The sequence below is a fragment of the Jaculus jaculus genome, chromosome 1, assembly GCF_020740685.1.
Source record: "Jaculus jaculus isolate mJacJac1 chromosome 1, mJacJac1.mat.Y.cur, whole genome shotgun sequence".
In the NCBI taxonomy this organism is placed as follows: Eukaryota; Metazoa; Chordata; class Mammalia; order Rodentia; family Dipodidae; genus Jaculus; species Jaculus jaculus.
Genome location: NC_059102.1, coordinates 32,309,532 through 32,323,227, shown reverse-complemented (window position 1 = coordinate 32,323,227; position 13,696 = coordinate 32,309,532). Strand labels below are relative to the sequence as shown.

Below are 13,696 nucleotides of genomic sequence, written 5' to 3'. Positions count from 1 at the left end.
AGGCAAGGCTGAGACTACAGAGTAAGTTCCAGGTCAGCCTGGGCTAGAGTGAGACCCTAACTTGAAAAACCAAAAGAGAAGAGAAGAGAAAAGAAGAGGGCTGGAGAGGTGACTCAGTGGTTAAAGTGCTTGCCTGCAAAGCCAAAGAACCAGGGTTCCATTCTCCAATACTCACATAAGCCAATTACACAAGGTGGCACATGCATCTTCAGACACATGTGCCACTTTGTGCATTTGGCTGGAACCTGGATCCTTAGGTTTCAGAGGCAAGCCCCTTAATTGCTAAGCCATCTGTCCAGCCACACACACCCCCAATCTGTTTTTCTAAGGCTGCTTCCTAGCCTGCCTGTACAGGGGCCTCCTGCCACTGCAAACAAACTCCAGATGCATATGTCACTTTGTCCATTTGGCTTTACGTGGATACTAAGGAATTGAACCCAGGCTGTCAGCCTTTTTTTTTTTTTTTTTTTTTTTGGTTTTTCAAGGTAAGGTCTTGTTTCAGCCCAGGCTGACCTGGAATTCACTATGTAGTCTCAGTTTGTCCTCGGACTCACAGGGATCATCCTACCTATGCCTCCTGAGTGCTGGAATTAAAGGTGTGCGCCACCACACCCGGCCAAACCATCAGACTTTGCAAGTGAGCACCTTTAACTGTAGCCCCCTGAAGCCCCTCATTCTTGGCAGACGTGATCATGGCTGCTGTCTCCTGCCTCAGGTGAGGGTTCTGGGGAAGGGCAGCTGATTTGGCCTTCTGGGTCAAGTGCACACCCACACTAGCAACCTCTCCTTTTCCAAGGACAAGCAGAAGGAGCAAGCAGGGATGGTTTGGGGGCTCAGAAGTGGCCAAAGCTGTCTGCGTCCCTCAGGAACAGATAGGTCGGGCTACTCTAGAAGGCAGCCAGGGATTCTGAGGTTCCAGGGTGGATTCCAGGCCTGGATGCAAATGCTGAGGATCCTCCCGTCTTTCCACAGAAAACACCTTCTGCAGCGGCGACCACGTGTCTTGGCATAGCCCTTTGGATAACAGTGAGTCAAGAATCCAGCACATGCTGCTGACAGAGGACCCACAGATGCAGCCTGTGCAGACCCCCTTTGGGGTCGTTACCTTTCTACAGGTGAGGCGCTGGAAGGGGGAGACTCCGGAAGGCTTTCAAGGGGTGTGGGAATGGGGTAGTAACGGTTTCTCTTTCTGGTCTTCTCTTCCCTCTGATGGTTTATTAGGTACGTTCAGGTTGTCTGATTGCACCTTTTGAAGTGGCAGAAGGGAGTAGAACATCCCAGCAGGAAGCCAGCTCCAAGCTTATTTCATAACTTCCCCAGTGGGTGTGAATGTCCCCAGCTGTCTCCAGTGCTTGCTTTTGGTTCTGATGACATCTAGGCAAAGTTCAATTGGTGTCTTGGTGATTTACACAAAGGCCTAGCAACTGTAGGAACATCTCCCAGACCCACTCCTGCTTCCAGAGACCTGAGAATTTTTTTTTTTTTTACTTGTTTGAGAGAGAACGCAAGGCAGAGAGACAGAGAGAGAATGGGCACGCCAGGGCTTCCAGCCACTGCAAAGGAACTCCAGACGACTGCACCACCTTGTGCATCTGATTTACGTGGGTCCTGGAGAATTGAATCTGAGCCTCTTGGCTTTGTAGGCAAGTGCCTTAGAACCAGCCCCAAGAAATCTATCTTGAGCTTGGCACCAGCTCTGGTTTTTTACTGTGCAGCCAAAAGCTAGACTTTGTGCCAATAAGGTACCTGATCAGGCCTCAGTATCTGCCTGTGCACTCAGGCATCTGCCAGCCAGCCAGCTGTTCCCTCCCAACGAAACTACCCAATTTTTGCCACAGAAGCCCAGGAGCACAGACAGGTCCTACCAGTAGGCCCCTACTTGAGATGCCCCAAGAGAGCCTAGGTGATTGACCTTCTGGAAGGGATGTCATTAACACACAATGACCTTTGGTCCTGGACTTCAGATTGTGGGTGTCTGCACTGAGGAACTACACTCAGCCCAGCAGTGGAATGGGCAGGGCATCCTGGAGCTTCTGAGGACAGTACCCGTGTGAGTACATGCCCCCTTGGGTGGGGTGTGGGGATGGGCATCCTTCCCTCACCCAACCCCATATGTGGGCCCCTCGTTGACCACTAACATTGTCCTTTATTCTGGGCCTGGAACAGCCAAAGGGAATGCTGTTAGCCCAGGGCCTCCACCCCAGACCCTTAGTTACCATCTCCCCCTTGCCTTGTCCACAGTGCCGGCGGCCCGTGGCTGATAACGGACATGCGGAGGGGAGAGACCATATTTGAGATCGACCCACACCTGCAAGTATGTCTTGAGTGAGGAAAACCTTGCTAGCACACTGTGCGTAGGCCTCTTCCCAACAGCATGGGCTTTCATGCTGGGAAAATGGAGGAGCTTTGTGTGAGAGTGTGTAGAAATATGGCATGATTTAGAACTTGTCCCCTGAATTCTGTGTGCAACATTCATAACAAAGCAGAGATCTCAGCCCAAGAGTCTCAATAACATGTATTTGTGAATTAAAAAATTTGTTTATTTGAGAGAGAGAGAGAAGTAGATATATATATATAGAGAGAGTAGGCATATCTAAGTAGAAAGTAAAGAGAGAATGACCTCTAACCACTGCACACGAACTCCAGACGCATGCCCAACCATGTGCATCTGGTTTTACATGGGTACTATGGAATCAAACCTGGGTCCTTAGGCTTCGCAGGTAAGTGCCTTAACTGCTAAGGCATCTCTCCAGCTCAATTTGTACATTTTAAAAGGATGAATTTTAGCTGGGCATGGTGGCGCATGCCTTTAATCCCAGCACTCAGGAGGCAGAGGTAGGAGGATTGCCTAGAGGCCACCCTGAGAACCCATAGTGAATTCCAGGTCAGCCTGGGCTAGAGTGAGACCCTACCTCGAAAAACCAAAAATAAATAAATAAATAAATACAAGGATGAATTTTATAATGTGTAAATTGTATATCAACTTTAAAAAATGGATTATTAGCCAGGTGTGGTGGCACACACCTCTAATCCCGGCATTTGGGAGGCAGAGGTAAGAGGATCACCGTGAGTTCAAGGCCACCCTGAGACTCTATAGTGAATTCCAGGTCAGCCTGGGATAGAGTGAGACCCTACCTCAAAAAAACAAAACAAAAAAAAAAAAAAAAAAGCAAAACAAAACAACAACAACAAAAAAAAAAAAAGCACACAGACTTTATTTCAGGAACCACTCTGTAGCTACCCTCATCCTATATCAGACACATTGGTACTGAGCCACAGCCCAGCTGCAGGCAGAGTACTGATTGGTATAATCACACTGCCACTCTTCCCAACACACTTTGCACCTTGATAGGTGAAGGAATCTTTACCTCCTCAGGTCTGCCGCTGCCCTTCACTGTGGCTACCTGTACAGAGGGTCATTATTACTTTTGGTGCTTTAGAAAGCTGCTCCTTGGGGCACACAGCCGAATCTTACAGGCTGTAAGGGCATCACTGCCTCACTACCAGCCGCTCAGGGTCAGGAGCAGCAGGCAGCTGCCCACCTAGCCTTTGGCTGATTCTGCTCCCCTCTCCACCGGTCCACTGAGGCCAGGTCCCTTGTGCTTCTGCAAAGCTCTGGCAGGCCATGGGGTTGTCCGGAGGAGTGGCAGATGAACAAGTAGCCTGCAAAGCCTGGAGTTTTGACTGCTGACCTGTGAGTTCTTGGGGATAAGTCCTCTTCATTCACAGATGTGGCCCCTCCATTTTCCTGGTGCCGTCAACCCAGAGATGTTCAGATTGTGGCCAGGATCCTTGGGGAGTGTGGTTTCCACATAAGCTTCTGCTTGTGCAAGACCCAGGGACCGGGCAAGCTATGTTCATTGAGTCCTTGCTCTGTAGCCACACTGAGATCCAGTATGGGGCACTGTGGGCTCTTGCCTGGCCTCTGTTCTCAGTGCTAACTGCTCAGAAAGAACTCGGTTCCTTGAACTGATGGGGTAGAGCAAACCACCCTCCTTGCGCATGCCGAGAACTGGTCTTGTGAGTCTGCAGACTCTGAGACCGCACCCGGCAGGACACAGCACCAGTGGTCCTTGACATCACGCCAGGAGTCCAGGAGAGAAAGGGCAGCCGTTTAAGTAGCTCAGTGCCTGGCATATGTAAAGCCCTGAGTTCAATTCCCCATACTGCAAAAGAAAAGAGAAAGTGTAGCTTTCTTTCCTGGTGACCCTGTGTAGCAAGTGAGAACACCACTTTTGCATTTTAGGGTCTGTTTGCCTTAGTTCACTGGAGAGCTGCTTTGCATTCCTTTGATCTTAAGCTTTCGCTAACAAGCCTAAACAAGCAAGCCCTTTCATCTTTTTTCTTTTTTAATAATGAATTTTTTTTTTTTTTTTTTGTAAAAGGCAAAAGATTTATTCAATCTGAAAAGAGAGCCGGGCGTGGTGGCACACGCCTTTAATCCCAGCACTCAGGAGGCAGAGGTAGGAGGATCGCTGTGAGTTCCAGGCCACCCTGAGTCAGCCTGGGCTACAGTGAGACCCTACCTCGACCCCCCCCAAAAAAAGAAACCAGAGTGTTTTTAAATTTTTATTATTTACTTATTTATTAGAGAGATTCAGAGAAAGAGGTACATAGACAGAGTGGGTGAGCCAAGGCCTTCAGCCACTGCAAATGAACTCCAGACACATGTGCCACCTTGTGCATCTGGCTCATGTAGGTCCTGGGGAATCAAACCTGGGTCCTTTGGCTTTGAAGGCTAGTGCCTTAACTGCTAAGCCATCCCTCCAGCCCCAGAGTATTTTTAAAAATTTATTTATTTTTAATTTAAGAAAGGAAGAGAGAAAGAGTATACTTGTATGCCAAGGCCTCTATCCACTGCAGACGAACTCCAGACGCATGTGCCACCTTGTGCATCTGGCTTACATGGAATCTGGAGAATCGAACCTGGATCCTTAGGTTTTGCAGGCAAGCACCTTAACTGTTAAGCCATCTCTCCAGCCCTAATAATGAAGTTTGAACCTAGGGTCTCATGCATATGAGGCAAGTACTCTAGTACTCTACTCCTGATCTATAATCACCAGCTCTCTATTGAGACAGGTTACCCAAGATCTTACTAGGTTACCCAGTCTGGCCTTGAACTTGTTATTCTTCTGACTTAACCTCTGAGTAGCTGGGATCAGAAGTTTGTTTCACTTCTGTGGGTCTTAACTCTTTCCCTTTACTTTTATTTACTTATTTATGAGAAAGAGAGAAGGAGAGAGAATATGGGTGTGCCCAGACGCATGTGTCACCTTGTGCATCTGGCTTTTGTGGGTACTGGGGAATCTAACCTGGGCCCTTAGGCTTCACAAGCAAGTGCGTTAACCACTAAGCCATCTCTCTAGCCCTTTCCTTTTAATTTTAAAGTAAGGGGGCTGGATTAGTGGAGCCAAGAAATCCACAGCTCTGGTAGGTAAGGGTCTCGGGTAAGCCAATGGGATGGAAACTTAGGCTACCTTCCCCCAAGAAAGCAGACTTGACTCACTTGCCCCAGCTTCTCTCTAGAGCTGTGGCCTGCCTGTTGCCACCTCCAGTGTCCTCCAAAGCACCAGAGAGGAGAGAGTGACTTGTGGGAAGGAGGTCACTTGTGACCACCACCTAAGAACAGGCCCCTTTCTGGGAGCCCCTGGAGAGGGACTGGTATAGAGAAGTGCAGGCTCTTTGAAGGTGCTTAGTCACAGGAGCTTTGTTTGGCCTAGATGGCTGTTTATAGGCAAGGTTTTTAGAGCCTTCCAGGTGACCTTTGATCCAAAGCCCAGCACCACAGAACTGTGTTTTACCAGAAAATCCAGGGATGTTTTGAGTACAACTCTTCCTTGAGGCCATTTGGAGAACATTTGGACTGAGAAGTGCCAAGGTCTACACAAAGGCAGGCCTCCTGGGGGAGTGTGCAAATGGTCATTGTGCTTCAGACCCCCATTTTAACCTAAGAAACGGAAAAGAACACTGGCCAGAGCCCTTGGCCAAGTAAGTTAGGTGGCTGCAATGGAAAGGGAGCCCTTCTGCTCTGGGGTGATGGCCCCCTCTAGTGTTAGAAGGGAGAACTGCAGCCTTGGCTTCCTAAATTGGGCAGACTTACATCCTGCCTCCTGTAGGTACAAGGGGGAAGTGGGTTCTAGCTAGAGGATCAGGGAGAAAGAAAGACTTTCTCGGGGAAGTAGGTCTTGTCTTAGCTACATTAACTCTCAGGACTGACAGGTTGAGCAGTGTCAGGGCTTTGAAAGAGGCACAGAGGCCATGGTGATGGAGGTTGATGATAAAGAAGCTTCCATGGTATTTGTATCTCTGGCTCCCCTCACTTACCCTGTGCCCCCAAGAGGAGACCAGTGGCTGGCCAGGCCTGTCATGTGTGGAACCAGAGAACAAGGGCAGAGAGACCCTGCTCTCCCCACAGCTGTCCACCCTCAGCGCCTGTAAGAGCTCCTACTGGAAGGGTAGTGGCCGGGAGGGGCGTGGTAACCTTGGGCCACCAGTTCTCTGAAGGAACTCTGGCTCTTTGGTTCTTTTCAAGCAGGAGAGAGTTGACAAAGGCATCGAGACAGACGGCTCCAACCTGAGTGGCGTCAGTGCCAAGTGTGCCTGGGATGACCTCAGCCGGCCTCCCGAGGACGACGAGGACAGTCGGAGCATCTGCATCGGCACGCAACCCCGGAGGCTCTCTGGCAAAGGTTGGGGGCTTGCCCTGCCTTCCCCTCCCGTTCAGTCCAGCTTCCGGGCTGTCTAGGATGGTCTCTAAACAGCCCACTCTTATGTTTTATTTCCTGGCCTGACCTAAACAGCAATTGAAGCCTTCCAGTGTGGGGGAATTAAAAGAGCTTTAGTGGCCTGTTTCTAGCCATTTCCTGTGTGTATTTCAAATGCATCACCAGCAGGAACCATTGTGTTTTCTCTTTGCCCCTTGCAGTCCGAGGTCATGGAGGTGAGTGGAACCACAGAACAGTTACAGGAAAAGTCCTCTGTCCACCCAAGAGCCAGAGGACAAGCTTCGGCCACCCACAGAATTGACAAAGGGCCCAGCTGTGGCTTGAAGGCCTTGACAGACCCGAGGATCCCCTTAAGCCTTCTCAGCTGTCCGTGCGAGCAGCCTAAGAGGCCAGCTCACTCGCAGTCCCCCCTCCCCACTGCCGTATAGACGCAGCTTAAGAGGCTGTGGCAGGGCACCCAGCACCCACCGCCTCCCGTGTGAGGGTGAAGGAAGGAGGATGTGGCCGTCCCGTTGGAAGCTCCTCATGCTGCTCTTGGCTATGAAAGTACTTGTGGTTTTAGCTAAGGCTGTCCCTCCCTAGCTAGCATCCAAGGAAATGCGGTCATTTATATGCACATATGTTTGAGGTTTTTTGTCTATTTCCTTTCTCAGTTCTTCATTTTTTCTTGTTTATTGAAGACTAAGATGTCTACAATCCTGAATTAAGTACCTGTATTGGTCTTTTGTTTTCTCTTTTTCTTTTCTCTGAGACAGGGTCTCATGTATCCCATGCTAGATCCAAACTCAGTATATAGCTGAGGATGATCTTGATCCTCCTGCCTCTGTCTCCTTAATACTGGGAATACAGGCATTTGGCATGCCTCCTTTCTTCCTTTCTTTCTGTCTGTTTTAAAAAATTTTTTTTTAATTAGAGAGAGAGAGGGAAAGAGAAAGAAATGGCATTCCAGGGCTTGTAGCCACTGTAATCGAACTGCAGACGTGTGTGCCAGATTGTACATATGTGCAGCTTTGCGTGCTTGCGTCACCTTGTGTGTCTCACTTACGTAGGATCTGGAGAGTTGAACATGAGTCTTTAGGCTACTCAGGCAAGTGCCTTAACTGCTAAGCCATCTCTCCAGCTCTTTTTAAAAAATACTTTGTTTGATTATCTTTGTTTTGCTTTTTCAAGGTAGAGTCTCCCTATATAGCCCAGGCTGACCCGGAATTTACTATGTATTCTCAGGCAGGCCTTGGACTCATAACTGTCTGCCTAACTCTGCCTCCCAAATGCTGGCATTATGCCACCATGCCAGCTAATATTTTATTTTATTTATTAGAGAGGATGGGTGTGCCAGATGCATGCACCACCATGTGCATCTGGCTTATGTGAGTTCTGGGGAGTTGAACCTGGGTTCTTGGGCTTTGCAGGCAAACACCTTGACCAGCCCTTCTTTCTCCCCTTCCTCCCTTCCTCCCTTCCTTCCTTCCGTGTTGGGGATGCACTCTACCACTGAACTGCATCCCCCACTCACATTCCTGTGTGTATAAGAACAGTCATGAAAGGTATGATTTTTCTGAAAAGGATAACTTAAACTCCTAGAACAAATAAATATTTAATTCTTTCCCTTCATTTCTGCTTGTTCTTACCATGTGCAAACATAAGAGATTCAGAGAGGAGGGTTCTGTGGTTGTTAGAACCATTCAGTTACTTGTACATAAGAGATTCAGAAAGAGGGGGGTCTATGGTTGTTAGGACCATTCAGTTACTTGTACAGAAGAGATTCAGAGGTGAGGGGTCTGTGCTTATTAGGACCATTCAGTTACTTGTACAGAAGAGATTCATGAGGGGGGGGTTTCTATGCTTGTTAGGACTATTCAGTTACTTGTATATAAGAGATTCAGCCGGGCGTGGTGGCGCACTGCTTTAATCCCAGCACTCGGAGGCAGAGGTAGGAGGATCACCGTGAGTTCAAGGCCACCCTGAGACTACAGAGTTAATTCCAGGTCAGCCTGGACCAGAGTGAGACCCTACCTCGAAAAACAAAAAAAAAAATAAAGTCTACTTTAAAAAAAAAAAAAAAAAAGAGAGATTCAGAGAGGAGGGGGGCTGTGGTTGTTAGACCCCTTCAGTTACTTGTACGTGAGAGATTCGGGTGGGGGGGTCTGTGGTTGTTAGAACCATTCAGTTACTTGTGCCAAAAGAGATAAAAAATAAACCAAAAGAAAAAAATTTAAAACATTGTCAAAAAAAAAAACATTCTCTCTCCTCTCTAATCTCACCCTTTATTTCACTTAGTGTCTTGTAATGTAGCCCAGGTTGGCCTCAAATTTTCCAACTCCTTTCTCAGCCTCCATAGTGCTGGAATTATAACTGTACCATTGCGCCCAGCTAAGCCTACTATTTGAGCATATCATGTTAATTTATTTTGCTTGTGTGTGGTGTGTGTACATATATGTACACTTACGTACTTTTGTATGTGTGTGTGTAAGTGCACTCACCTGCACATGAATGCATGTAATACATATGGAGGAGGGCAACCTCGGGCATCAGCCTCAGGAATACTGTGCACTTTTCTTTCTTTTTTCCTTTTCTAAAAGGTATTGCATTTAGAGCCGGGCGTGGTGGCGCACACCTTTAATCCCAGCACTCGGGAGGCAGAGGTAGGAGGATTGCTGAGTTCAAGGCCACCCTGAGACTACAGAGTGAATTCCAGGTCAGCCTGAGCTAGAGTGAGACCCTACCTCGAAAAACAACAACAACAAAAAGCCGAAAGTATTGTATTTGTTTATTTGAGAGTAGAGAGGGAGGGTGGAGTGAGTACACCAGGGCCTCTTGCCACTGCAGACAGTCCACGCATGCACCTCTCTGTGCATCTGATGGTTGTTGTTTTCAGGTAGGGTCTTGCTGTAGCCAAGCTGACCTGGAATTCACTATGAAGTCACTGGATGACCTCCAAAGCAGAGATTCTCTTACCTCTGCCTCCCAAGTGTTAGGATTAAAGACATGCGCCAGCTACCACATCCTGCCGTCCACTTTATTTTACGAGACAAGGTCTTTAATTGGCCTGGAGCTCAGCAGTTAGGCTAGACTGACTGGCCAACAAGCTCTAGGGATCTTCCTGTCTCTACCTCCCCAGTGCTGCGATCACAGACGTGAGACACCATTTACATGGATACTGGGGATTAAATTCAAATCTTTGTTTAAGAGGCAAGCACTTTGTCAATTGAACCATCTTCCCAGCCCCAATTCACTTATTAAAAAAAAAAATATGGGCTGGAGAGATGGCTTAGCAGTTAAGTGCTTGCCTGTGAAGCCTAAGGACCCCAGTTCGAGGCTCGGTTCCCCAGGTCCCACGTTAGCCAGATGCACAAGGGGGTGCACACATCTGGAGTTCATTTGCAGAGGCTGGAAGCCCTGGCGCGCCCATTCTCTCTCTCTTCCTCTATCTGTCTTTCTCTCTGTGTCTGTCGCTCTCAAATAAATAAATAAAAAATTTAAAAACAAAATATGTTTAGGCAGGGCGTGGCGGCACGTTGCTTTAATCCCAGCCCTCAGGAGGCTGAGGTATGAGGATTAACATGAGTTAGAGGCCACCCTGAGACTACATAGTAAATTCCAGGTCAGCCTTGAACCCCCCCAAAAAATAGAAAACAGCAATTACACATATATATGTGTGTGTATACACACATACATACATATATATATATATCATGTTTATAGTATAAAGTATAAATATTATATCAATTTTGATACAGGGGAGAAGACTAATAAACTTCACCCCAAAGGCTATCAAAATGCCTTACAAAAATAATTAATCTTGGGCTGGAGAGTTGGCTCCATGGTTAAGGCACTGCCTACACCCATTGAAAGCCAGATGCACAAAATGGCACATGCATCTGGAGTTTGTTTGCAGTGGCTAGAGGCCCTGGCACACCCATTCTCTCTGTCTGTCTTTCTTCTATCTCTCTGTTTGCAAATAAATAAAAAATATTTTAAAAAATAAACTCAGGGGCTGGAGAGATGGCTTAGCGGTTAAAGTGCTTTCCTGCAAAGCCTAAGAACTCATATTTGACTCCCTAGGTCCCACATAAGCCCCACACACAGTGACACAAGCACACAAGGTCACACATGTGCACAAGGAGGCACAAGCACTGGAGTTCAGTTGCAGTGGCTGGAGACCCTGGTGTGCCAAAACCCCCCCAGCACTAAAAAAAAATATAAAAAACAAAACAAACTCACACAGGGGACTGTTTTCTTACCTCCCAATGGACACAAAGTTCCCCAGGGAAGTTCATGATGGAGAGATGATCTTATTGTCCCACTGATCCAGACTCGAGGGAAGAAACCACAGGGTCAGATACTAGCTGAACACCTAGAACTTAGCAATTGTGCCTGACCATTCATGGGTGGGGGCACTTTCAGCCCTGACCAGTGTCTGTTTCAGTGGGCAGAATCCCCCGGTCACTGTCTGGGGCCATGTTCAGAGTAAGCCTAAGGTCTTGTGACACAGGAAGGTAACCTGACAGAGGGTGGCACCTTTTTGAAGTGTCCTGTAAGACAGAGGTCCTCAAACACGGTGCTGCTGTGCCTCATCTCCCCTGTCAACTGCCTGCCTGTCTGGACGGGCTCTGTTCTCACACCTCCCACAGGGCTGGGCAGCTTTTGATCAGCATATCTGCTAAGGCAGGCTCAAGAATAGTCTGGGGGTTGCTGGGAGCCCAAGGGACATCGGGCAACTTGGTGATATCATTGCAGACACTGAGCAGATCCGAGAGACCCTGAGGAGAGGACTGGAGATCAACAGCAAACCTGTTCTTCCACCAATCAACTCTCAGCGGCAGAATGGCCTCACCCATGACCGGGCCTCGTAAGTTCCCCAGTGTTCCAGAGGACTTTTTTTTTTTTTTTTTTTTTTTTCCTGAGAGGCTGTCCCTGTGGATTGTATGAGAGAGAATAATGCCTGTAGTCCTTGCCGGATGGACCCACGTTTTCTGAGCTTAAAGGGCGGTCATGGTCTGGGGCACATAGACTTGTGGGTTGTAGGAAAGGGCCTCAAAGGGGACCCACTGGACCATGAACATAAACAACAGTAAATATTTACATGGGTTGTGTGAACAGACAGGAGTCCAGGTTGGGGCAAAATCTGACTAGGGGCCTCCCAGCCTTGTGGGAGCCCATTGTACCGAGCACAGTTCCCTCCTTATCTCGGCCTCCGCCAGAGTTGCCCTTCCTTCCTTCCTGGAGCCTGGTCTCCGGCTGATAGCTGCAACCCCAGGGACCTCCCTGTCTGGCCAGCCCCACACTGCATGCCTGCCGAGGCCCTTCTTCCTGCCTGCCTTCCCTGGGGCCCAGGGAAGGGGAGGGAAGTCCGTTGCAGGTCTGTTCAGGGGCTCCTGGGGGCCTTGAGAGCGACTGGCCACCCCAGAGGTCAGATCTACTTCCTGCCCACTTATGTTCCTCTGAGAGGAGACGAATGGTGAGCAGGGCTGGAACGTGGCACCCCTTCTTCCCCGAGTCTCAAGGCAGCTCTAGAGAAGAGCTGCTGGCAGGGGATGCGTGAGGGCTGGCAGCTCGGTAGAACCTTGCCTGCCAGGGAGGAAATTGCTATGCCTGGGTGAAAAGGGACCTCAGCTAATCCTGAGAGATGAGATGATGAACCCAGTCTTCTAAGAAGTCTTTGGTGCATGCTCGTTGATGGAACCTCAGGACCAGGGGGTATCTGGGATGCCCAGTCTTCCTTTGGGGGAGCAATACTGAAACAATGAACTGTTCATGGCTTGAGTCAGGCTATAGATGCAGTTTGTTGGAAATGACTACTAATTCTGGAGGTCCCCAGGAGGAGTGGTGATGCAGCGCGTGACAGAAAAGACGGCATGATGGAGAGTAGTTAGAGAAGGCGTCTTGGAGGAGGACCAGAGAGTGCTCCCGAGAAGCATGGGAAGCAGCAGGAAGGTCCTGGAAGGAGGGAAGGCCTGGCTGGTTAAGGTTGGGAGGGTGCATCCTAGGAGCAGATTATGGTGTAGAGAGTTACTCTGGGCACACAGATGTCCGGTGTGGCTTGCCTGGCGAATCTCTGTCCAGCCAGCAGCCAGGAGAATCAAGCTCTTTGAGGAGAACAGCCTTCAGCTGCAGCCCTGTGGGCTTCTCCAGTCTGCCACCCCAAAGCTGTTGGCTTGCGACACCCGGATCTTGCTCTGGCAGCAGCCGATGGCCAAGCGTGGTCATGGGGCACCCGGAAGCTCTGCTTGCAGTCTGGACCCTGACCCAGGCCCCAAGCTGGGCTGCTTGTTCTGGGCCTCCTTGCACTACTGCCAGGCCAGAGGCCCTCATAGACTCGCAGCTTCAAGCAGATCGCTTGAAAGGCAGAGACAGACCCTCCCAGAAGGCTCTCCCTCCTTTAAGGCCAGGAGGTTGGGAGGGAGGAGTGGCTCTTGTGGAAGTGCTCCCCGTTGCCCCTCTTGTGTGTCTGGGTCAGGCCTGAGAGCTCACTTTTTATCTTGGCTATACAGCCAATTGCTGGGCCCTCAGATCCTGCAAGGGGCACAGGCGCTGGACACCCCTGACTGGGCAGTACGGCAACAGGGCTGGTCACATGGCAGAGGCTGCAGCCTTGAGCTCAGTTGGCAGAAATACAGAGGTGCTAGCTTTTTGGAGTCATCTCCTCCCTGCAGCCCAAGTGCCCAGTTGGTTTCCCAAAGTGCCAGAGTCTGACATCTGGAGGGGTCACAGTGTCTTTACTGAGGTTCTTGGTGCTGGTTACCAATTTGTTAACACGTAGTTGAGCGACAGTTCCCGCTCCTCTTCCCTTGCAAAGACTATTGTCCAGTGCACACTGGGATCTCCCGGAATCTAGCTCCCTGTTGTCTCAGGATGGACAATGACTGACTCTGTTTAAATCAGCAAGCCCGACTGTAATATCTGTGCTGCCCACTCTGGGACCTGACCCTGTTTCAGACACACTGTAAGGATTATGCTGAAGAAAGCCCACT

At 49.2% G+C, this 13,696-nt stretch overlaps 1 protein-coding gene across 2 annotated transcripts in view; it reads left to right on the top strand.

Moving 5' to 3' along the window:
• The window catches only part of Sufu (SUFU negative regulator of hedgehog signaling), a 126,869-nt gene that overhangs the window by 70,574 nt on the left and 42,599 nt on the right, over positions 1-13,696 (top strand). Inside the window, exons 4-8 of one of the 2 annotated variants that reach the window (XM_004659396.2) lie at positions 973-1,115; positions 1,965-2,050; positions 2,242-2,314; positions 6,536-6,689; positions 11,463-11,574. In XM_004659396.2, the coding sequence (XP_004659453.1) occupies positions 973-1,115; positions 1,965-2,050; positions 2,242-2,314; positions 6,536-6,689; positions 11,463-11,574 (568 nt within the window). Of the gene's footprint in view, positions 1-972; positions 1,116-1,964; positions 2,051-2,241; positions 2,315-6,532; positions 6,690-11,462; positions 11,575-13,696 lie in introns of both variants that reach the window. The other variant, XM_004659395.2, reaches the window with a different exon arrangement.